Source organism: Ips typographus, linkage group LG16 (genome assembly GCF_016097725.1).
Source record: "Ips typographus isolate SLU linkage group LG16, UJ_Ityp_2.0, whole genome shotgun sequence".
Taxonomy (NCBI): domain Eukaryota; kingdom Metazoa; phylum Arthropoda; class Insecta; order Coleoptera; family Curculionidae; genus Ips; species Ips typographus.
This window is the reverse complement of record NC_138437.1, coordinates 5657910-5679821: the sequence shown is the minus strand read 5'-3', so window position 1 is coordinate 5679821 and position 21912 is coordinate 5657910. Positions and strand designations below refer to the sequence as shown.

The 21912-nt window shown below is 33.0% G+C and overlaps 5 protein-coding genes across 10 annotated transcripts; 3 read left to right on the top strand and 2 right to left on the bottom strand.

The window, feature by feature from the left end:
- The first annotated feature begins 390 nt into the window (after positions 1-390).
- Positions 391-4537, top strand: LOC145739166 (uncharacterized). 5 transcript variants are annotated; one of them, XM_081994572.1, is made up of 7 exons: positions 391-615; positions 1203-1460; positions 1517-1774; positions 1832-1966; positions 2466-2624; positions 2984-3516; positions 3595-3737. In XM_081994572.1, the coding sequence occupies exons 1-6, from the start codon at positions 504-506 to the stop codon at positions 3505-3507; spliced, it is 1446 nt and encodes a 481-aa protein (XP_081850698.1). In that variant the 5' UTR covers positions 391-503; the 3' UTR covers positions 3508-3516; positions 3595-3737. The 5 variants fall into 5 exon arrangements, with proteins under 5 accessions (XP_081850698.1, XP_081850697.1, XP_081850696.1 ...); XM_081994571.1 differs by having other exon boundaries at positions 2984-3533; positions 3595-3736; XM_081994570.1 differs by having other exon boundaries at positions 2984-3542; positions 3595-3736.
- A 739-nt stretch (positions 4538-5276) lies between these two features.
- gish (casein kinase I gish) lies at positions 5277-15304 on the top strand. Of its 2 annotated transcripts, none has more exons than XM_081994694.1 (9): positions 5277-5978; positions 8397-8456; positions 8511-8741; positions 8799-8947; positions 8998-9112; positions 9165-9604; positions 12277-12357; positions 12417-12610; positions 12722-15304. In XM_081994694.1, exons 2-9 carry the CDS (start codon positions 8417-8419, stop codon positions 12771-12773), a joined length of 1302 nt encoding a protein of 433 aa, XP_081850820.1. In that variant the 5' UTR covers positions 5277-5978; positions 8397-8416; the 3' UTR covers positions 12774-15304. The 2 variants fall into 2 exon arrangements, with proteins under 2 accessions (XP_081850820.1, XP_081850819.1); XM_081994693.1 differs by having other exon boundaries at positions 5279-5978; positions 12417-12619.
- Muted (biogenesis of lysosome-related organelles complex 1 subunit 5) lies at positions 15285-16471 on the bottom strand. The gene is made up of 4 exons (XM_081994697.1): positions 16300-16471; positions 16159-16241; positions 15798-15986; positions 15285-15743 (listed from the first exon to the last, which is right to left on the bottom strand). Exons 1-4 carry the CDS (start codon positions 16316-16318, stop codon positions 15585-15587), a joined length of 450 nt encoding a protein of 149 aa, XP_081850823.1. The 5' UTR covers positions 16319-16471; the 3' UTR covers positions 15285-15584.
- Positions 16472-16528: 57 nt separating this feature from the next.
- Positions 16529-17911, top strand: LOC145739242 (electron transfer flavoprotein subunit alpha, mitochondrial-like). The gene is made up of 4 exons (XM_081994696.1): positions 16529-16689; positions 16746-17379; positions 17434-17585; positions 17650-17911. Exons 1-4 carry the CDS (start codon positions 16663-16665, stop codon positions 17824-17826), a joined length of 990 nt encoding a protein of 329 aa, XP_081850822.1. The 5' UTR covers positions 16529-16662; the 3' UTR covers positions 17827-17911.
- On the bottom strand, positions 17902-21840 carry LOC145739240 (protein ABHD8-like). Its single transcript, XM_081994692.1, has 5 exons — positions 21100-21840; positions 20226-20741; positions 19994-20167; positions 19730-19940; positions 17902-19671 (listed from the first exon to the last, which is right to left on the bottom strand). The coding sequence occupies exons 1-5, from the start codon at positions 21486-21488 to the stop codon at positions 19558-19560; spliced, it is 1404 nt and encodes a 467-aa protein (XP_081850818.1). The 5' UTR covers positions 21489-21840; the 3' UTR covers positions 17902-19557.
- Between the last annotated feature and the right edge of the window lie 72 nt (positions 21841-21912).

Sequence of the window (21912 nt, the reverse complement as noted above, 5' to 3'; positions counted from 1 at the left end):
TCTATGCAACCTGAGAATATGTACTAATATACAGGTTTTTGAGAGTCCAGAATAGTTTTTGTGGGTTTAACAACTGTTAGGTTCGATGTTGTTGAACAAGTAAAATTCACGAGTACTGGTTAAGGTGTTTAATGACTACGTTCTTAAACTAAAAATCTATGATGAGATGTGGTTGAGAGTCGGAATGGTAATTGAATGGTAATGCTTGCGGCCTAAGACTTAAACTAGTAAGCGAAAAAGAATTGCGATTAAAGAGAGAGATGGAATGAAGTGGGTCTAGAGCTGACTAAGTATAAATGTGATAAAATATAGGAATAAGCATGGGAATATAACACAACAACACTTTTTGCTAAAGGACAAGAGATAAGAAATGTATGAAAACTGGATTCTAAAAACCTTGAATGCAAAGTGTGCATGTAGTTCGTGTTATTTGATGTTCGACCTGTCCACGTTTAAGACATATTTTATTAGTAGTCTCCCTTTTTAAAGTTTTATTTTACAAAATGCATACAGCAAAATGCTGGTTTTTAAATTTAGTCATTTTATGTGTTAGTTTTCATTTAATTAAGGCTTCAACACTTGTTATTAATAAAGAAAATGGACAGAGACCTACAGGTAAGTCCATATATAAGATAAGATCTTCGGACATTGTTTTAACTGAAATTACATATGGCAGCATTTACATCGCACTTAATAATCATGTGAATTGACTATTTTTTTGTACGTTTTGTAAAGAGTAGACACGTGCAGGTTGGAACAATTTGTAATGTAAATCAAGAGCTTGCGGTGTAGTTTAATAATAACAGATTTATGTATACAAGGTGTCTCCAAAATAATTTTTATGTACCACGTTTTATACCTAATCTCGGCAGTTTTTGAGAAATCTACTATACCTAGGGAAAACATTTTAACTATAAAAACCCCGAACAGCATTGACCATTAACCATTTAAAATTTCCGTAAAACAATAGAATGGTAAAAATTTGTGTAATTTGTTTAATTTTTATTCCACTAAAACCTTTTTGTGTTAGTACAACACTATGATCTTTTAAATCACCTTTTTCTCCACTAACGTAGAGAATAAGGGCAAAATCTACGCCACTGATATTGAAGAACAATTTAATTTACACACAGATCAGTCATAAATTATTCATAATCAAGACTCTGTATAACAAAAAATACATTTGACTTATGTTTGAACAGTTATATTTACACCGTGCCATGAAGATTCGGACTGCGCTGGTTTTGGTGCCGAAAACTTTACTTGCTTAAACTACTACTGCAAGTGCGATGGAAGCAAATTCTGCGTTCATCCCAATAAAGCAGGCCTCAACAAGCTGGAGGAATCATGTAGTACAAATAGTGATTGCATGATTGAATATTCTGTATGTGAAAAAGGAAAATGTCAGTGTGAAAAAGATAAAGCTGCAAGTTTAGATAAAAGGAGTTGCTTAACAAACAGTACGTAAAGTTTTGGTTAAAGTTTTCAAAGTTTTTAATTTTGGAATGTATTGCAGCGACCAAAGATACCTGTACAAACTGTTCCAAAACCGAAAACACCTGTTCAGAAGGTCAGTGTTCCTGTGAAAATGGATTTGTTCCAAATTCTGACTCTACTCAATGTCTAAAAGTTGCCGTGGTCATCGACGACTTTTGCGAGGAAGATATTCAGTGTTCAGAGACATTTGTTAATGCCGTTTGCATTAATACAAGTTGTCAATGTCCGGCATCATATAAATTTAATTCTACTGTTCAGACTTGCGTTAAAAAAGCTGGTAAGAACAAACTAGTGTTCATTCTTTATTACTGTGACTAAATCTAATTTTTTACAGCTTTGGGTGGTCAATGCGAAAGAGATGAGGAGTGTGAGCAGAGCAGTAACGCAACTGTTTCAAATAGAGTTAGCTGCCTTTCAGGGCGTTGTGAATGTAAAAGTCAATTTGTTGAAAAGGAAGGACAATGCACCAGTATGTTGTTTATTTTGCTTAAAATATGGAAGTTGAACTCACTCTTCTTTTACAGGCTGTAGTTTTGGGATAATACCTTCAGTAGTTGCTCTATCACTATCTTTCATCCTTTGTATGGTCTAGCAGTAATGAATATGGGATTCATTAAGTATTTTCTGCCCATGTATACTAACATAACATAATATATAGTATTAAATTTTACTTACTTTATACTAAATTGTTATATTTTTCTTAATAAAATCTATTTTTTTACACAGTGATTATAATTTACATTGAATGTCCTTCCATAGCTACTACGTTTGTAATGTTGATTAGATACATATGTAGATTGGTCTAGGTATGGTTAGACATTTGCTATGCCCCTAAAAGAAAACAGTTTTTTAATACTGTACCCAAATATTATTTAACATTGCGTATTACCTACGTCGGTAACTACACAATGTACACTTTTGGTGGTACTTATTCACGAACATTGACTATAGTATAATACACTTTCTAGGTCTGCTTGAACCATGCATAGAGCCGTTATGCAGTGAGTTCAGTGAGAAAATGCGGCTTAACCAAACATGTGTACCTGGCAGATGTGAGTGTCCCGAGGAACGTCAGTTTTGTACTAATACAGACAGCACTTGGGTTAATAATCTTAAAAAAGGCAACCGTAAGTATCAAATTTATACCACTTTCATATACTAAACCAATCGTCTAACATAAATACACGAGGGTGTCTCCAAATTACTTAACCAAGGTTTGAAGGTAGAGTACCATTATTTACCATCACTATTTTTGATATGGTATCAATATTTAGGCAGAACTTGGTATATAGAGGAACATATACATGCAATAAATTTGCTCTTGTATTTAACTTTTTCGTTTATTCAAAGAATTTAATTACTATAAATAATACATATTTTCAAATAAATGCATCATTGAACTCGTCCATTAAAAGGCTATTTGAATATGTAATAATATACAGGGTGTTATTATTATATAGCTCAAGTATATCTCTGATTGTTTCAGGTACTAGCGGGGAATATCCCTCATGGATCCATAGATGGATTTACACATTTCCTAATCTATTCATTGATTATTGGTTGATCCTTGTCACAGTTTTTGTTGCTATATGTTTTCATGCTAGGGATCCAAGGAGAGGATTATATCAGGCATTGCTTTCGAAATTTATTCTACCATTAATTGGCTACCATACTACAGTTACAACAATTAATGAATTTGGATTTGTCGGATATTTGATTCTTTTTTTTAAGTGTGTTTTACTGCCATCGCTGATCGGACTCGCTCTAATAGCCTTATATAATAAGATAACATTATTATTATTATTACGACAACGGCCGATAAGGAGGCGTAGACCAGCACGTCCAGAACCCCAAATGTATGATCCAATCCCCGGACGCAATTTAGAGAACCAGCGTACAATGCCACCTTCACCAAATCAGCCTCAACAACCAACACAAAATCAGCCTCGTGGTCGTGGTCATAACCGAGGTCATGGTCGTGGAGGGCGTAGGAATCGTCATCATCATTAAAATGTCCTTGCAAGTTTTCATTACATGTATTTTTGGTCTGTTAATTTTTTATAAACGATTTCTGACTGAAGTTTCTCATTGTTTCAGGTCGTCAAGCAAAGACGAACAATGATGTAAACGAAGAAGTCCAGAAGATATTATCGGATTGGGAACCTCTGATTAGGGAAGGATCTCTAGCGACAATCTATACTCTAGTCATATGTACTATTCTTGTAATGACTCACGGTGCTCCTGAAGTACTCCAACACTATAGTTTATACATATTCGCTTTTAACGTATACCTAATTATCATGTGTTCCTTGGTAGTATTAGGCTATTATAATAGGGTAGGCGACATAACCATTTACCTGTTAGTGCCGTGTATCTTTTTCGGAACTGTGTATTGTATTATAATAGTATGTAATGGATATGTAATCCCGTATATTCTCAATCGCTTTTTTCCTGATGACGATACTCCACAAGATAATGTTGAAGTTCAGCAAGACGAAGCTCAGGTTCAGCCAGATGAAGCTCAGAGTGATGTTAGCGAAGTTCAAAATGAAGTCAATGAAGTTCATAATGAGTCTCCAAATATCTCTGCTAGTTCCACTCAAAGCCTACACTCACGTGGGCGTGGGCGAAAAAAGGGGGGAAAAAAGCGTCGTCGTTAATCTGTTTTCTATTTCTTTTCATCTGTTTATGCTAATAATTTGTAACTATAATTGACGCCACATCAGTTTTTAGTAGTTTAAGAGATAACTTTAAGAGTTCACCTCTAAACTGTCTAACTAACTGCATGTAAATTGAAACAATGTATTTTATAATTACCAAATGGAATATTTTTAGTGTTTAATTTAAATCTGTGAAGACCAATGTATTTCTTGCATTGAATTGTATTTACATGACATTTTGTACTTAAGTGTATATGTAAAGCGAACATGAATTTTAGTTTAATGTATAGTCATCATATAGCATGTTCTATACCTTAATTCTATAACATTTTTATAAACCATTTAAAAAGTACATCTAAAATAAAAATTTTTACCTTTCACTTTTTTCGTTTCTATTGTCTTATTGTTTTGTATGTCGGCCAAAGGGCAGTGATAACGCGCAATTTTAAATTGCCTACAAGGTAGTAAAAAAAACATAAGTTTGTCTGTACGATAGCCATATATATTTTCAGTATCCTTCGGTTTGAAATATAATGTTAAGTCTTTACTCTTCTTGTTGCAAATGTTGCAATAGAATAACAACGTTCTGCGTTTTGTTTATACCTCAATGGTATTGAACGCCCAAGGCGACGGGTGTGGCGCCACCTATTCAACAAATATCTGAACTTCACATTTTAATATACTGTTGATAGATGGCGCGAGAGGTATTTTAAAAAATGGACTTGTACCTAGAGTAGTGTGTAATTTCCCAATTTATTTATTGTTTAGACGATGTTTACTAGCTTAAAATGCAATAACTAGATACAATAAAATAGTCTATCTCAGTTTCGAGCAATTTACAAGGGTTGATAGATTACTGAGACTTTGTTTACTTTTATGACTGTCATGACTGTGTATGCAATTTGCCTTTATTTCTGATACATCCGTTACTTTTGTTAGAAGATAAACCTACAATTAGTTTACATTAGAAACTTAACAACGTGTCTTTGAAGTTGTATTCTTGGTTTTTTGAGTTAGAACTGTGATTATTGGCGGGAAAATTTTGAACGTTGTTTAGCTGGTTGTCATGGAAACCAACCATATGATTTACCACACCTATTTTCTAAAATAAGTAGCATTTTCCAGGAAGCTGTTAGCTGATATCCAAGTTTTGTGACGAAGTTCAGGTGAATTTACTGTATTTTATAAGCACAAAATTGTCAAAAAATAAATAAAAGGTTTTTTTTGAAGAACCAAGCTGACAACGGGAGTGAACGAATTGTAGCGCATGTGCAGAATTGTTTTGACCCAAAAGTCAATTACACGGCACACTATTTGCGAAGAAGAGTGATTGAACATGGTGTATTTTTAGGTGATAAGTCTCGTTTTGTAGTTAAATCGTGCTGTTATTCGTTTCCTGAGTTTCTTGTGGACCGTAGAACAATATATTTAGGTGGAAATTCATGCATTATATCGCTGTAAGTGACATCGCCCGGTCTCGATCTGTAATGGCGTTCAGCCGTTTTTGCAATCTAATCTCGGAGTATAGAATCGGAACAGAAATGACACTTGAAGACAGCCCATCCACCTAAGGCAAGTCTCAAGATACTCCGAACTTATTTATTGTTATCTAATTCTACGTAATTGTGCCGAAGAAGTTCAGTTTCAAATCTGCTTCACTAAAATTGTGAAATACCTGTGATAGTACAAAATGTGATATGCCTATCTGACAATTTAATTTTTATGAGTGACTCAAGTTCAAAGGACTCTTTATTTCGATCAGCATTGTTTTCTTTTTGATTTTTAAGCTTGTGCTAATCGCCATTCATCCATTCAATAAAGGTGAGTAATCTTTCCCTAATTACTTATTTTTACAATCAACCTTCATTATTGGTGACACTGGGTAGCCATTCTTTCAGCTGGTTATTTCATACAAAATAAACACCACACTAGTATGCATTTTAGTACAAGACAGGAGTACACACTGAACTCATATAAAATAAACTTCAATACTATAGTTTCAGCAAGTTTCCATACCAAAGTGTAAAGTTGGAGAAACATACTAACTATACCAGCCCTATTCAATTGACTACTCAACCTCACTTTTATAGACATACAAGAATTTATTACTAAGTTAATTATACAACAAAGATCCAAAAACAAGTTATAACCTGTCCTGAACCTAAAACTCCATTTGAAGTTGTAAACAGGGTTGTTCCAGTTTCAACAGGTTATAAGCTGTCAATTCTGTAATGAAAAATTTAGTACTTGTTAGTTACTTCTTGAGTTAACTTAATATACTAACAGAAGTAATAATTTCACAGGTTGCTAATATTACACCTAGTCAAAATATAAATGTATTACTATTGTTTGAGTACAGCAGACTTTTCATTTATTAAGTTTACAAAATTTAGTGTAAATAAATTAGTATTTCTGTTTATTTACAAGGGTGTCATTATACATACAAACAGTTTAATTGATAATTGATATATTTTGTTTTGTTGATAACTTAAATGTAGCTTATTTTCAATATTTTAATGTTCTTTGTAATTTGTAAGTACTAAATGCAAAGTTGTTCAGTTAAGTACATGGAGTAAGCAGAGTAGAATGTGATGTACTGTCAGTACTATTTTTGATGAGGTGGTCATGTGACTAACTGTTGAATGTCACATTTTGTTTTGACATACTGACAGATGTCATCTACAAAGTTTTTGTTTATGTTTCTCTAGGCTATTGATTTGTAATGATTCATTCATTCTCTATGGAACATTGAAGTTTACACTTTTCATACCCTATATACTTGATTATACAGTGTGAGTCAAGAAGTTGTGATATTGTAAAGTGTGAAAGTATAGCAATACTGGAGCAAAGCAGTGAGGGCAGTTATCACTGTTGGTATATGTGGAGGGCCATCTAAAAATCCTGAAAAACTGTTAATAGAGAGTTAAGACAAATTGTGTGTGAGAGGTAATTCAATTGGTGTAAATAAAAATTCTTCTATCCGTTCATACTTCCCAGCTCTTTGATATTATCTATGAACTCTACATTGTCAACTCATTCAAATTTAACATTTCCTAGGAGAGATATAGAGAAAAACTTCAAAAGCACAGTGCTGAGGCTGAAAATGCTACTTTAAGCCTAAACAAACACTTAATAATAAAACATTACTTCTGTCATGTTATTCTTTCTGTATTTTATTTATTCTTCTCTTTGGGTTTCTTTGAGAGGGTTTTTTTTGTACTTTCCAGCAGTAATTGACTGACCATGGATATTAAAAGGTAAAAGAAATGCTTAAGAGCAACTAGGAAATGCCTCCCCTAATAAGCTTTCACTGTAGTATATTCCAGTCCCAGTATAAACATAATCTATTTTTCATTCCCTTATTGATTTTCAGTTACATTTTAGTTGTAGGATTACAGGCTTAGGTATTGCGACTTAAAATAAAAGCAAACTGAAGGTCATAATTTTCTGTTAAACTTGTTTTTTTTCTGGAATTTTATCACCTAGTTTCATAATAAGGCAACCCAAAAAACAGTAAATTTATATAAATTTAACCTGCTTAATATTAATTAAGCAAGTCTGAATTTAACTTGCAAACAGTTATCAATTCTTTTTATACATCAATTAAATGAAATCTTAAGAAAACAGTAATTTGGTAAATTTCACTACTTAAAATTAATACACAGGATTAAAAAAACATTTTTACAAATACATATTTTTTTATGTTATGTAAACATATTAAAGGAAATAGAAGCCATTTTGAACACATAGCAACTACAGTTTTTTTAATCTAGTCAACCCTATAGGATGCAGCAAATTAAGGATTTAAGTAAATAAATATTTATGTGCAAGATCCCTTAAAGAACAAAAATTTTCAGTTTTTATAAATTATTGAACAATATATCTTCAATTTTCAATTAATACAGTACAACATTCAGGTAGAAACCAGTAGAACATAACAGTATCAGGTTATCTGGGTAATCCTCAGTTGTCATTAATCCCCTACATCTGATATGATTTAAATCATACATTCATTTATTTATTAATTTAGAGTAATAATCATTTTATATACTTATACACAAATAGGTATCAGTAAATGTCAATGTTAAGCAGTTAAACAAACTATAGGAAATACATTAGAATACCCTGTTGTACCCACTAATCATGTTTTATTATTGGTTTGTAAATAAAAACAACTGCTACTGCCACCGAAAACTTGATGTACCAAAAAGTGTTTCATTGACCCCTCTCTAATTTCAGGGAGGCTTAAACCACAGAAGATGGATAAGGGGGACCAGAAGAAGAATTCTAAGCACCGAGGTGCGTTTGTTCGTACATTTTCGTAACATTGTGTTAGCAGTAAGTTAATTTTAGGTGCCAGTGAGTCCCATAATGCCCGTCATAGCGTGAACTCAAGTGGAGTTCTAATGGTGGGGCCCAATTTTCGAGTGGGCAAAAAAATTGGCTGTGGTAACTTTGGGGAGCTGAGACTCGGCAAGAACCTCTACAACAATGAGCATGTGGCTATTAAAATGGAGCCTATGAAATCGAAGGCTCCGCAGTTGCATTTGGAGTACCGCTTTTACAAGCTGCTCGGTAGTCATGGTAATGGGAGGTTTCAAGTGATTTGTTAGGGGATTTCTGCGAGGTTTGGTTTTTCAGAGGGCATTCCGGAAGTGTACTATTTTGGCCCTTGCGGCAAATATAACGCCTTAGTTATGGAACTGTTAGGGCCTAGCCTTGAAGATCTCTTCGATTTGTGCGAGCGTAGATTTTCGTTAAAGACTGTTCTTATGATTGCTATTCAGTTGGTATGTTGTTAAGTTTTCCTGCTGAAACGAATCTCACATATTTTTTTTAGCTTCACCGAATAGAATATGTCCATACTAGACACTTAATCTATAGAGATGTTAAGCCGGAAAATTTTCTAATTGGCAGGCAAAGTACAAAACGCGAGAAAATTATACACATTATAGGTAATAATTCAATTAGCACTAGAAGGCTTAAACTATAGGAAAATTGTTTCAGATTTTGGTTTAGCTAAGGAATATATTGAATCAGAAACTAATAAGCATATACCATACCGGGAGCATAAATCCTTGACAGGAACTGCTCGGTACATGTCTATTAACACTCACTTAGGCAAAGAACAGTCCAGAAGAGATGATCTAGAAGCTTTAGGACATATGTTTATGTACTTCCTAAGAGGCTCTTTACCGTGGCAGGGTCTGAAAGCTGATACTTTAAAAGAACGCTATCAAAAGATCGGAGATACCAAAAGAGCTACTACTATTGACAGCTTGTGTGAAAACCACCCTGAAGAAATGGCGACTTACCTTAGATATGTTAGACGACTGGATTTTTTTGAAATGCCTGATTATGAGTATTTGCGAAATTTGTTTACCAATTTATTTAAGAAGAAAGGATATGTTGACGATGGAGAATTTGACTGGACTGGCAAGACTATGGTAAGTTATTTTAATTTTGTAATCAAGTTGGTTTCAATTATCAAATTCAGGTACCTACCCTTTGGAACCAAAATGTGACCGTTCCCTAAACCGCTCTCCCGAAAATCCCTATCCGACTTGTTTGTTCATATTTTGATAATTAATGTGTTACATGTTTTGTTCTAATGTTTCTACAGCCTTCAAATACATATGTGTTGCAACAATTACGCAAAGCGCCTCCTTCAAATAAACTGAAAACCAAGTCTGAAAAGGTATATTTTTGAATATAGTTCAGTTTTATCTTAGAATTATTTCGCTAGAAAGTGGCTGTAAGTTTAAAAACTACATTATAAATTAGTATTTAAATTACAGCATTTGAAAATTTTGTGGTTGACGCCATCAAAGTGTGACTTATACAAGGTTGATTTAATGCGCTTTATTAAGAAACTAAAATGTTTCTGATTTTACTTATGTCCAGAGTTGGAAGAAAACCAGGAAGCTAGATGTAGGTAATTCCTTTGTCCTTTCCATATACCATTTTGCTTTTTTTTGGTTTGATGCATACTGCATACGAAATAATGTGGTCAGTGAAAGGGCTGTTGAAACTTTCAATTAAACACTGCAGTTGAAACCTTCAACAAAATCTATTAAAATGAATTTAATTATAGAGACGACTTTTGTTACTTATAGGTATATATTTTTTTCATTTAGAGCTGAGTATTCCCTTACAGTATGGTTTTAATATCCTGTGAAATTAATTTCCCATCTCTCGGCATTTATTGGAATGTTAGGGTTATATGGGAGACTGATGAAAGCGGTAAAATAAAATTCCAGGACGATGTAGAGCTTTCTGCCAGTATTGAATTGAAATTTTTAAAATCCACAGTAAGGTCATTGATTTTTTTGAATGAAGGAATCAAACCAATTTCAATCACAACAGCCCAACTACAGTTAATTAAATTTTAAGCCTTATCTATCCAGTTATTACACACAAACGTTCTATTCCATGCAGGCACTAAATAAACCAAAAGGTTTCAATTTACTTTGGATGCAGTGTGTATGCTTTTTTTTGGTCTGTTTACAAACTACAAGTAGGAGCACTATAGCACATGTAGATGTAATGGGGTTATCAACCATCATGGACTGAATCGTTACAGGACATTCCAGTCAAAATGAGCCACTTTGAATGATTTTGAAACTGTCATGTTTATACAAAAAAAAAAGAGAGTGACATATGCAAACCGCATTTCAGCTCTTTCTGGCTGTCACAGTAAATTGCAACTGTCAATTTGTTGAGCATAAGTCTCAAGAGTTCTTCTCCTGAGATAGTTTTTTGTGAGTGAAGTAGTAGTCCATGTTACTCACATAAAACATCATAAAACAAGGTGAAAAAACGCGCATGAGGCGTTTTGACTTTCAGTTTGAGGGTGTAATAAATATATTATGGAGAAGGTTGCCTGTTTTTTCACCACTTTTATAGTGTTTTGTGTTTACTACTGAGCCGCACTCTTTCTATCCATGATTTCGGATCCAAAAGCGTTCTGATCTAAAAATCACATGACATCATGATTATAAAATCAGATAGAGGTCACGTGACTTGTAAATCATAACGCGTTTGTATCCGAAATCACAAACCGAGAGAAAAGGGCTCGGATCTCCACTATTTTGACGGACCTCGGGCTTCTCTCTGAAATAGGATACTTTAATGTAAAAAACAATAACTTACGTTATTGTATGGTGAAAATCGGCCGATAATGACATACAAATCGCGTGGTTCTTTTCGGTTAGCTATGGGGCACTCCTGCTAAGACGTCGACGTTTCTGAGCCTGTACTGGTCATCAGTTAGCCTTTGTATCCCGGCAGTTTTCCATCGTACCATGCAGTGTCAGCATGTGATACCAGGAAAATCACAAACCTAGAGAACCACTCGATTTGTACATCATTAATAATCCGCAAAAGAAAGAAACGTCGACGTCTTAGCAGGAGTGCCCCATAGCTAAGCGAAAAGAACCACGCGATTTGTATGTCATTATCGACCGATTTTTACCATACAATAACGTAGGTGATTGTTTTTTACATTATATTTTTCACGATCAAGAACCCAAGGAGATTTTATTAATCTTCTTAACTCTCAATCAGTATACTTTAAGTATATAGCAAATACAGGGTGTTCTAAATTAAGTGCGCACCATTGCCAACTTTTTTATTATTGAAAATATAAAATTGTTTAAATTAGCAAACTTGTGGCATTTTTTGCGCTCACTTAAAAGGCAAAAATGCATAAACAATTGAACATCGCGTTTTCGAATTATTCCAGAAATTGTTTTTTCTTAAATGGAATGGCCTATAAATTTTTAGCCACATCGGTAGACCATAATTTTCTCAATAAAAAAGTTCTTATGAGCATAAATCATAATAGTTAGAGCTTCTATAAATAACTGAACAATAATAAACACAAAATTGTTTATGCATTTTTGCTTTTTTAGTGAGCGCAAAAAATGCCACAAGTTTGCTAATTTAAACAATTTTCTATTTTCAATAATAAAAAAGTTCCGCACTTAATAATTTAGAACACCCTATACCTAGGTTTTACTGCTTTATCAAATAAAATCGAACTGGCACCTTAAACTGTCTTTGGTTGATGACTTCATTAATTTTTGGTTATAAGGTATTAAATAATGAATTATTACAGAGTACCCCAGTAGGATCACTTCAAACTACCGCTCATGATGTAGTAATATCTCCAAATAGGGAGAGACATCCTGCCCCAAAGGTAACTGGAAAATATTCAATTTGGATCCTGTTATCTTAATAATTTATTTGTTTATGCAGACCAATAAAAATGCAGCATGGCCTGAAGCATCGAAGCAAAGTACGCTAGGAAATTTGACACCAGCAGACCGACATGGATCGGTCCAAGTGGTTAGTTCTACTAATGGAGAATTAAATACTGACGATCCGACGGCTGGTCATAGCAACACGCCCATAACCCAACCTCAAGAGATAGAGCTTTTGGATGAAACCAAGTATGTTAAGTATGTAGTCGCTGTATGACATTACAAGTATTTGTGAGAATATCATGTTGATATTGTCACTGTTGAAGAGTTGGATTAACACGTATTTTTGCGCGTTTCCAGATGTTGCTGCTTTTTTAAGAGGAAGAAGAAAAAAAACCCGCATACGAAATGACTACAATATAGTGAGACCGACCAACATCTCACGTTGCTTCCGTGCGGTCACAGTAGCGCGGTAACGTTGACTTGAACGTATTTTTTGTGAGATGACCCTTGTTATTAAACTTATTTAAATATTAGCTAATTATTATAGGTTAGCCTTAATTCAATATAAAGAACATTTAACTCTTACCATATCTGAGAGTAGAATTTTCGGACCGCTTCAATACAGGCAAGCAAAACGTCAGGGCCGGTCGTAAGTAACGTTTTCTTTGTTTATTTTTTAAGATGGTACGTATTAAATTTTCGTTCCTATTTTATTGTGTAATTGTAAGGTTAATTCTAAAGAGACTCTTGTTACGCCTGTGTACGAACTCACTTTTTCACATAACTTTCTGTGCTTTTTGTATTTTGGGCGGGTTAAACTCGTACATAGAAACACAATCCTTTCAACATTTTTACTTTTCATTAATTCGATATTTCAGAGTTCTTTCATTATTTATTACCAAATACTATGTTTATAGGATATTATTTTAATGTTTAGTTTCTAGCGTGTTTTTACTACTTTTCACCTATAAGGCGGGAATATCGAGAATTTGATAGTTTTTTGTAAACAAGAATATCCAGTCAGATTGTATCAGACTATAAAAATTTCGTTGCAATACATTCAGAAGGTATTTGAAAATGCTTTAAAGCTTTATTCTCAGTGTATAAGGTGTTTCAAATTAGCGAGCGTGATTTTTTTGGTAAAATGTCTATAATGTGTGTATACATTCAATAAACTTGCTAGTAAATACTGCCGTAGACTTTGCAAAGTGTAAACTGATCTTGAAAGGTTTACGTTGAAATATCGGCGATTCTTTAAAAGCTACCTAGTTTTATTTTTTTGTCTCACCCGGTATTATGACTAATAGCTAATTTTGAATATCTGTTATTCCATTGCCAGCTTTTTATTATTCGAGTTGTATCTCTACGTTTGTTGCTTTCGGTTGTTTGACTGACATTTTGCATTAGTTTTGAACACTTTCCGCTCAGACATATCTTTAATGAAACAATTATTAGTACAGTTGACCTAAAGCGTAAAATAACTAAATCTTTTCAATATCTTATTTCACAGCGTTTACAAGAGTTGTTTTGCAAATAAAGTAAACTATTAATACAAAATTGGAAGGAGCATGGAGAGTAATTAAAACGAACGTACTTAATAAAAACTACTTTCTGACTGGCTCCAATCAAGTTAATTATCGTTTTATTACAGTAACTTTTGGACATTATGTATGTTTTTTGTGCGATGAAGTGGCAAAATGTGGTTCATTATGTAAGAATAAGTCTAAGTCTAAAATAGACTGACTCCCACAATTTGATTAAGATGTCTGAAAATCTTTAGGTAAGATTTATTTTTTCATTTTGAAATTAACTCACTAGGATTTTATCAACACGCAACAAGGCATAAATAAGTTTACTTGCCACTTTTAAAGCCTGGTCCATGTTTGTTTAGAGACGCGGGCACGTTTAGTTCAGTCGTTTGACGTTTCATCACACAGCAGGACAAATAGCGACAAGCACTACTTTCATCATCACTTCAGTAAAACTAAAATTCAATTATCTCTAATTTTGAGGCGCTAGTACTAATTGGGTTACTGATGTGTTGCACAATGACCATCTGATGTTTCTGTCAAATAATGCTATTTTTTCTGTATCAAGACCAACTTAAAATCAATCCACAAAACACAACACGGGAACGGATTTAAACCATTATATTAAAATTGTATAGCTACAAGCTTCAGTTCTGTATATATAAAAATTTCTTATTGAATTTTAACAAGAGTTTATGCGTTAGTTAGCTTGTTATCGCGGATATTTTAAAAATGTCAAAATGTGTGAATTTTTATTAAGTCCATAATTTAAATTTTAATTAGAGATCACTGATATGTAAGAAATATATTTCGAAATGAAACTTAAAGCAGGCTTGTGTGTCTTCATAAAACAAAATTATCTGTGTTGCTGACGTTTACATTAACATCTACCAATGTATCGCGTGTGAGTTTAAAAAGAGAAATTATTAGTCACATAAACAGAATTATTTTTCAAAGCGCTTTATTTTCAACATTCGCTTTCTTCTTGATCTCAATCAAAAGCAATGAACTGGCTGCTTTCTTTAATTTTCGTTTTCTTAGCAATTTTGACAATAACAGGCCGTTCTATGTTAAGCCTTTTATACATAAAAAGCAGTAGTAACTTTATTTAGTATGTTTGTCCTGTTATTAGCAAAATAGTACTTGCACTATATTCATGAATCAGGCTACGAAATTAATTAACATTTATGCATTGTTTCATTATCATTATGTAATTTTAATAAGCCCGGTCGTTATACGAATATAGACTTGGTGCACTATATTAAATTTGAAATATTGTAAGATTTGTACAAATATTTTAGTTAAGAATTTCAGCTCAGTAAATCATTTGCTATTTTACAATATTTCCTTTATTGTAAAATGTAACAACCTGTTGTACCTAAAATAAACCATTTTAAACTGAATAATACAATTTATTTACGCATCTAAAAACCAATTACAATTATTTATTCTTTGCATCACATTTTCTAGAATAGTCAAAGTCGAAGTCCTCATTAAGCTTTCTAGCTAAAAAATATAGTTCAGCTAATGCAGTGGTAAGGGCACATATAACTCCCAGCAACAATCTAAACCCAAAATCTAAAGATCCAGTAACATGTTCAATACCAAACAAGCCAATGACAAATCCAACAACTACAGATGTGATAAACTGAGATATGGCTATGCAGTGTTTATACAACATAGTCACTTGATTACTTTAACTTGCTTTCCATAACTTTATATTCTTCTACCAACTGATTTTCTTTTTCTTCAAATTCACTATTTATTTTGGTGTACTCTGAAGTTATTTCAGCCATCACTTTTTCCCAGTTGTCTTTCCTCTTCTCCTGATTTAGTTGAAGGACCAAGTTCTAGGAAAAGTTAATCCAAATATAAAATCCCCTTTAAGTAGACATTTTATGTACCTGACTGGATCTTTCCTCTAACTCCACAAAATCGTTATAAAGCTTTAAGGCCTCACTCAGTTGCTGGTTTGCCACAACAGCTTTTTCATTCCCACTTTCAATGAGTCTGTTGATTTGAGTGTCCTTAATATCAGTAATAATCTCAATAGATTTAAATAGATTGTCTATTTCAGTGTCACCTCTTTTTTCCTGAAAATAATGTCAATCTAGATTTCAAACATGCTGGACATACAGGGTTAGTGTGCCTGGTAGGTACTAATAAATAATTATAAAGGGTAATGTGTGTAATATGTAAAATGATCTGTGGCCACAACTACAACAATATCCACCTGCTGTTATGGTGCACCCTGTATATACATACCTCAAACTCTCTGAGAAAAAAATTTATTTCACCATTTAAAAACCCTTTCTGATCGAATAGTCTATCCCAGACTTTACTTATGTCTGAAATAAAAAATGTTTTGTTAATAAGTTGCATTAATTAAACTAGAGAAACCTTTACCTTTCCTTATATCCGACATAACAGTTAATCATCCTTTAAACTAGTTTTACTTTGGACATTTAAATACAGTAAATCATATAGTTTAATAATACATTAATACATATTTTTTTTACAACTTATTTAATTTTATTATTTACAATTAAAGTATAACGTCATTAATATCATATTGAGTTGACAAGTTGACTTCTTTTAAGATTAGAACAGCTGACTAGATAGTAGGCAACCAGCCTTACACAAAACTGTACTAAAGTGTAAATTTGTTTTCTTTTTGGAATTAAAAATTTATTTGTTGTACTTTGACCCTATTTACTTAAGTAGTTGTAGAACTTATACATACTTTGACTTTTGTATAGTAAGTACAAAATGTTCTCCAGACAGTTTTCCCGGAAGGTAGGTGTTAAATTACAATATAAAAATTGCACTTCTACAAACCTTTTTCCTTACAGTTTACTAGGCAATTTCAGAGGTACCAAAGTACCCTTCTGGTAGCCGAACATAATAACGAGTCGCTCCTACCAATAACCCAAAACGCATTGACTGCAGCTAAAAAACTTGGTGGTGAGATATCAGTTTTATTAGCAGGAACTAAGTGTGGGCCTGCAGCTGATCAGCTTGCAAAAGTTGAAGGGTTATCCAAGATTCTAGTGGCTGAAAATGATGCCTTTAAGGGTTTTGTAGCTGAAAATATAACAGCCCTAATAGTAGCTACTCAAAATCAATTTAAATTCACACACATTGTGGCCCCAGCATCATCATTTGGCAAGTCTATCTTGCCAAGAGTGGCAGCAAAACTGGATGTTTCTCCCATATCTGATGTGATTGGCATAAAGTCTTCAAATACTTTTATCAGAAGCATTTATGCAGGCAACGCTATACAAACTCTAGAAGCATTAGATCCTGTAAAAGTTCTTACTGTAAGAGGGACTAGTTTTGAGCCAGCTAAATTGGAGGGTGGATCTGCTGCTGTAGAGAAATTAAGTGCTGACGGATGTGACACACAACTTACTAGTTTTATTAGCCAAGAATTGAGTAAGTCTGATAGACCAGAACTTACTAGTGCTAAAGTGGTTGTTAGTGGAGGTATGTATCACTACTGTAAGTTGTTGGCAAAATCATAATAAAAGTTTTTTTTAGGAAGGGGTCTAAAGTCTGGAGATAACTTCAAACTGCTTTATGATCTGGCTGACAAGCTTAATGCAGCAGTTGGTGCATCTAGAGCTGCAGTAGATGCTGGATATGTGCCAAATGACCTGCAAGTTGGTCAAACTGGAAAAATTGTGGCTCCTGTAAGTACCTACAGTTCATATTAGCAATTAGTCATAGACATGAAAGACAACTTTTCTAATTCAGGACCTATACATTGCTGTGGGTATATCTGGAGCAATCCAACATTTAGCTGGAATGAAGGACAGCAAGACTATAGTAGCTATCAACAAAGATCCTGATGCACCAATTTTCCAGGTGGCTGATTTTGGCTTGGTTGCTGACTTATTTAAGGCTGTACCAGAAATGACTCAGAAATTGTAAACTTATTATTTTATATACAAAACACATTTTTTATAAAAATTAATTACGTGAAAAGTTGTTAAATAAAAATATATATTTATTTTAATATGTTTATTTTGATTAAAATCTGTGTATAATTATGTAATATAAAAATGGACGGAGTCTTTTTCAGTTTTTATCGCACATATCTCAATACCAATAAGTCTTTTTCTCATAAATCAAGTAAAAAAACCACAAATCAACTTCCCTTACCCGTTTTTGTAAAATTTGATACTTGGGTTTATCTATATACATATTATAATAAATTTAAAACCATAGCAGTAAAATTACTATACAGAGTGGCTGACATTAACCTTGTACATACCAATGAACCACCATATTGTTATACAAAGTGTTTCAGAAGTAATAATTATGTATAAATTTAAATAAAAAAGCAATTTGTTTATCCAGTAGGGTTTTCAATGGGTACAAAGACATACCATGCAATTTTTCAATAATTAGGTAAGGTGAATATCAAAGTAAAATGGGATATTTGAATGTGAGAGAGAGCATCTTATTTATTATATTCTATTAATTATTACGTCATCCCGTCTTACTTTGAATTTTGACATAATCCACTTTGAAGAACCCCATTATTAAAAATGTCAGACAACATTGCATTATTTTTATACAGCACAACCAAAATCTGATAAAATTTTTAGTTCAGTGAAAAGTAAATGCTTTCAATAGTCAAATAGACTGTTTGAAAACCTAAGTAATAAATCATTACAGTCAAAGTGCATACAAAAAGTGTATCTAAAAAACGAAAGTGATGTTATATGATCCAAATCTGGAACACCCTGTATACTTATGAAACTTTGATCAACACAATAAAAATATATATAAACACTACATACAAAACTTGTTCCAGGCTAAGGAACTAACTGATCAATTAAAATTTGGCAGTAGTAGTCACTATATAAAACATCTAAAAATATATACAGTGCGTTTTTTTAACGCGCAACATAGGATTTCACGTGTTACATTTTTAAGGTCATGTTAGACCATGTTATTTTGGAACTACAGGTGAAGCTTAAGTAGGTTTACAATTTCGTTCTAAAAAGTGATTAAAGACTCGCAAGAAATCATCTTTTTTTCCATACTCCTTGTATGTATGGTAGGTGTTTGTTGTTTCTGATACTGGCAGAGAAAGGAGCAGGTAAAGTTTTTGAAAAGTAAAACAGGGTGGTCAAAATGCGAATATTAACTTTATATCAAGAAAGTTAAATAGCAAAGAAGTGTTTTTTTTAAATGAATTGTTCAAAGTGACATCCCTTTGAAGCCAAGCAGTATCCCAAACGATCATAAAATACCCTTTTGACATTCAAAAGATATCCGGCCGTGATGGAGTCAAAAATATGTCACTCTACCTGCCCTGCCAGGATCAAAAACAACAAGCACCTCCCATGCATACAGGGAGTATGGAAAAATAAAATCTTTTTGAAAAAAGTTGACTTTTTGCTAGTTTGTAAACACTTTTTAGACCGAATTTGTAAACTTACTTAAGCTTCAGGGTACTAAAGACACATTCGTCAAGTTTTACACATATAGTTCCAAAATAACATGGGCTTAAAAATTTAACACGTAAAATCCTATGTTGTGCGTTAAAAAAAACGCACTGTATAGTACAAGCATAACAATGCATTATAAAAATAGATAATTTTACATATATGTATAATTATTAATTAAAACATAGTTCAAATAAATGATATGTCACGTCCACATATCCAAAAAACAACCTACCATATGTATAAGATGTTCTGGAGATTCTAACATTGCCATATGTCCTGCATCAGGAATTAGCTCTAGAAATGATCTGGGAATTGTCTGATAAAAATAAAACTAAATAATAAAATACATAAAAACAATACAAGCATAAACCCACCCTTTCCATTTCGCATTCCTGCACTAAAGTTACATTTTTATCCTGCAAACCATGTACCAGCAAAGTGGGAGCCAGTATTCGCCTGTGAAAAGACGCATCTCCTTCAGGCCAGTACTGGCCCCTTATAAGAAAGTCTTTTAAATGTGGTGGAACTGTGGATTCTTCCTGACAAAACCTAAAGTTTTTGCCTCTTGATGAGTAGAAGAAACTTCTGTAAATGGTCTTTTTTTAATCTTTTACACCAACTTACTGATATAAACTCACCTCTTTAATCCACAGTACATAAATGGATAACATAGATTGTGTGCCCATCCATATGGTGAAATATCATTCATGTCAGCAGGTGGGGCTAATGGAGTAGGACCTCCCCCACTGATTAAAATTAATTGGGCAATTCTAGTGGCTCTGTTTGAATACAAAGCTGTTATTAAACTGCATCTAAACATATTCAACATTTAAAACTTTTCTGTTATTTAATAAAGGTCTGCAATATTACCCATAAGAATGTCCTATTAGTATACACTTTCTTTTGTCATCTTGTTTCATAAAATAATCAAATACAGACATAACTTGAGTTAGTAAACTTTTAAACTGATATAAACAGGCTTTGTTTGGTGCTGAACTTAAACCATGTCCAAGTAGGTCAGGTGCAACAACTTCAAATCCTTTAAAAGACAGATTGTGCATTAAAACATTCCATATATCTGCTGTACTGCCCAAGCCATGAATTAACATTATAAGAGGTTTAAGCCTATTGTGAACACAATTTTTTAAATTTGCAAGACTAGAATTGTGCAAAATTTCTCCATTTTTCTCATTGTGTTTGTCTATGCTTTTTCTTCTTAAAACAACACTGTCTACTTCTGATTGCTCATAAGCAGGATTATCATAACCATTAATATTTCTGCTTCCTGCACATTCATTCAAAGCTTCACTCAATATATCCTCCACAATTTCTTCTGCAAATTTTTCTACATTATCAGTTGCACTATTTTCAGCACTTACACCTAAGCTGAAAATCAATATTGCATTGTTATTCAAGAATACAAAGTTTGTAAACCTATCTACTTTTTACCAAATGGTGCTTATTTTTCTAATTAACTTTAATAGAATATAGGGTTTCAAAAGGAATCAAAATGTCTAAAAATATGATTTTTGAAGTTGATTATTCACTACAAAATCTGTTAAAAAAATGACAATCATGTAATAAAGATTGGGCCAGAGTTCTGCTAGCAGAGTAAGATTGAAACTGATAACTGAATGAATGCAGGCTATATCAAAAAAGTAATAATGTTTTTATTACTACTTAAATAAAATCAATGGAGAATATATCATTCCAGTTATGTAGTAAAATCCATATGAAAACTTACCTTGTATCACATAGATTGTCTTTTTTGAATGACCCATTAAAGCTCATCACATTTTGATAGGACTTTCTCATAGAACTCCTAAATGAACAACTACAAGTTGTATTTCTCAATGGTTTGTTCTTCATAAACCAATATTCCTCTGATACAGAGCTGCAGTTTGAGGAATCACCTTGATTGATCACCAATGAATGCCTAACTTTTTCTGGAGTTAAATGAATCACTCGAATTTTAATTTTGGATTCAATTACAACAAATTCACTATCTTTTGGTGGTATAGGATTGGAGGGGTGTACACGATTAGCAGATGTTAAAGTACCAAATACTGTCCTCCATGTACTGGAAACTTTGGGAAAACATCCCCAATCTGATCTACTTGTTTCCTCAGTCATGTTTTTTTAAAACATCTCACTCTCACACCCATGGCAATGCCTCAAATTGTTTTAATAAGTGATTCAGTACGACCCTTCCTACACATTCTTTCTGTTTGAATTTTCTGTTACCAATAAGAAATTTTAACTGTATCAAATTCCTTTCCATTGATACTCCCCAGTTTGTAGCAATAAACTGATTGGACCCTAAAATTGTCCCTTCAGTCGACTGGCATTTCAAATTGTCTAGTTTGCCCGGTGATAATTAAACAAATAAACAATATCATGTACCTATTTTAAAATTTGATTGTTTGATATTATTGCACTTTTAAATTCCCATGTTTTCTTTTTCTGTTTCAATTTTTTTGACAAATAGAGAACTGACAGGAGTAAAATTAAAAAATGACACTAATGACAATTTGAAATAGTTTCTGGTGGTTACTGT